Source organism: Engraulis encrasicolus, chromosome 13 (genome assembly GCF_034702125.1).
Source record: "Engraulis encrasicolus isolate BLACKSEA-1 chromosome 13, IST_EnEncr_1.0, whole genome shotgun sequence".
Lineage (NCBI taxonomy): Eukaryota > Metazoa > Chordata > Actinopteri > Clupeiformes > Engraulidae > Engraulis > Engraulis encrasicolus.
In genome coordinates, this window is record NC_085869.1 from 54,910,214 (window position 1) to 54,912,713 (window position 2,500).

The following is a 2,500-nucleotide window of genomic DNA, read 5'->3' on the forward strand; positions in this document are numbered from 1 at the left end:
CAACAAAACTGCAGCTCTGGTAACAAACACACAAATGCACACACGTGCACACGCACACACTCGCACTCATGTTACACAAGTTCCAGAGGCAAATGCAAATGATGCAAAGCAGATCTGATATCACTCCAACCAACAGCCTCAACCTAGGCTTTGTTAATAAGACATAGAGTTTGTCTGACTGAACCCGTTTGAGAACATGCTTTCTTCTATACACACAGACAGCCTCTGTATTTGACAACCTGCTTCAATATTAGTACAACACTGAGTCAAAACCAGTGATAACGGGATCAGTGACGTGATATTAATCTTAATCAGTTTCATCAAACTCATTTGATTTTAGTAAACTGAACTGGTCACACGTGAGTGTAGGGTGAGTGATGTGCACACGCAGTAGAGGGTAACTTGTCATTTTAAACCAGGCATGTCACAGGGCACCCGTGCAATCCCAGAATGTAATGCAACACAACGCAATGCAACCGGCAGGGCCTGGGGGGTAGGGTGCCAAGGTGGGGAGAGGCGCGGGCCGGGGTGGGCTTACTATTTCACGTGCAACAAGGCGTCGGGTGCTGCTGCTACTGCAGAGGCTTTCGTCATACAGAGAGCCCTGGAGATGAGGAAAGAGACCAGCTAAAACATAGGACACAGAGACCAGCTAAACATAGACACAGAGAGACCAGCTAAAACATTGAAGAGAGAGACTAGCTAAAACATAGGACACAGAGAGACCAGCTAAAACATAGGACACAGAGAGACCAGCTAAAACATAGGACACAGAGAGACCAGCTAAAACATATGACTGAAACACTCCCCCACACACTCAAGCACGCACGCACCCACACACACAGGCACGCACACATATTCCCATCTCGCGGTCTTCACACCATTCTCTTCCAACCTGCCACGCACTCTCCTTTTCTGTCTTTATTTTTCTCCTGTGTATGTCTCCCCCAGCAGAACACTTACCTTCTTTTACTATTTTATTGCAATCCAAAACATCATATTTAACAGTTTATTTTGATACACTGGCCATTTCTCAAAGTCTAGTGTACACCCTTCCAAGTGTATCAGCCTTCGTAATCACGGCCAGTGATTGGATACTCTTTTGTGTACTGGAAAAAATGGGTATCACAGTTTTCTTGATGAAAATTAATATCACAGTTCTCTGCACGTTTTTTTTGTCATAAGCGGCGATTTTCCCCTACATCTCAATGTTTCTGAAGAAAAGGCTGAAATTTAACAATGAGATAAAATCCTGAATTTTAATTAATCTCCATTTCTATTTTAATTACTTTTTTGGGATAAAATCTTTTAAAAAAACTCTCATCATAAAGTGAACCTTGTATAGGTGAAAACCGTTATCACAGTTTTTTAACGGTATACCGCCACCGCCCAGCCCTACTTCCATGGCTCATACACTTGACGTTGAGAAATGGCCATAGACTGCAATAGTAATAATGTGCAAAAAGGTCAGGCATGCTCATTTGGCCATCTCTGTGTAAGCGTGATGCTGACGCCTTTTTTAACACTGTCTAAGCAAAACGTTGAAGTCGGTCTAGTTAACACTGTGTAAGGGTGCAAAGGTGTGAAAGCTCAACAAGCATTATTATTCCACTGTGCAGATCAAATTTGTGCCACTTCATTTGACCACTCATTTCTTGTACGGATATGTAAAAAACGCATATATGGTAATATTATGTACTTACACAGTATGCAGCCTAAACAACACCAACTTAAACCCCACGATGCAGTGTAAATACATAATATTACATATTAGTAAAGAGTTACTGTAATTACACTGTACTTCACCGTTTCAATTTTAGACCTTTTTGTGGCCTGTGAGTGTCTTTGTGAGCCCCTTGCACTGTCAAAGCCAAAAAGAGGATGTGTGCATTTTGACATGAAGTGAAAGTGAGGTGGAGTGTTTGTGTGAAGGGCTAGAAGACCTAGACCATGAGGGCTGGTGGTGGTGAGGTCACGTGAAGTCATTTGAGGTGACGTGAGGGGTCATGGGTGAGGAGGTCAAAAGGTCAAACTGAAGAAGGATGGATGGACTAACCCGGCGCCTCCTGACATAGTTGGTGGTGTCGTGTAACAGTGACGGCTACGGGAGGATACAACACAGCAGGACACTATAAAGACTATAATGCTAACTTAACGTTTATGGGATTTGGATAGCAGAGTTTCAATCCCAGGTTCAGAAAGTAAAACCACAGATGACTTAACTGAGTAGTTTTATCTATAGTGCTTATTCCAATAGTCGGACTCGAAACTGGTGGAATTTTACTTCCTGTACGTGGTATTTGTCACCTCACATGTCTCACAAATATCAACATAGAAACATGGCTACTGTTATCATCATCAAGGCACCGCCCAATAGCACGTCATGGTTATTGTAACAAGCAAAAGGTAATACCAATAGAAACAAAAAACACAGTAAAGCAATGCTTATACAATCGACAATTTAAAGCTTCCATATTCTGCGGGTAAAAATGGCGATTGC

General features: G+C 42.3%; 1 protein-coding gene across 11 annotated transcripts in view; it reads right to left on the reverse strand.

Annotated features, from left to right (window-relative positions):
• The window catches only part of lrrfip1a (leucine rich repeat (in FLII) interacting protein 1a), a 70,145-nt gene that overhangs the window by 23,450 nt on the left and 44,195 nt on the right, over window positions 1-2,500 (reverse strand). For 8 of the 11 annotated variants that reach the window (XM_063214330.1, XM_063214325.1, XM_063214320.1 and 5 more), the window contains one exon: window positions 539-604. The exons of the other annotated variants lie outside the window; for them this stretch is intronic. In XM_063214330.1, the coding sequence (XP_063070400.1) occupies window positions 539-604 (66 nt within the window). The remainder of the gene's footprint in view (window positions 1-538; window positions 605-2,500) is intronic. 11 annotated transcript variants of the gene reach the window in all.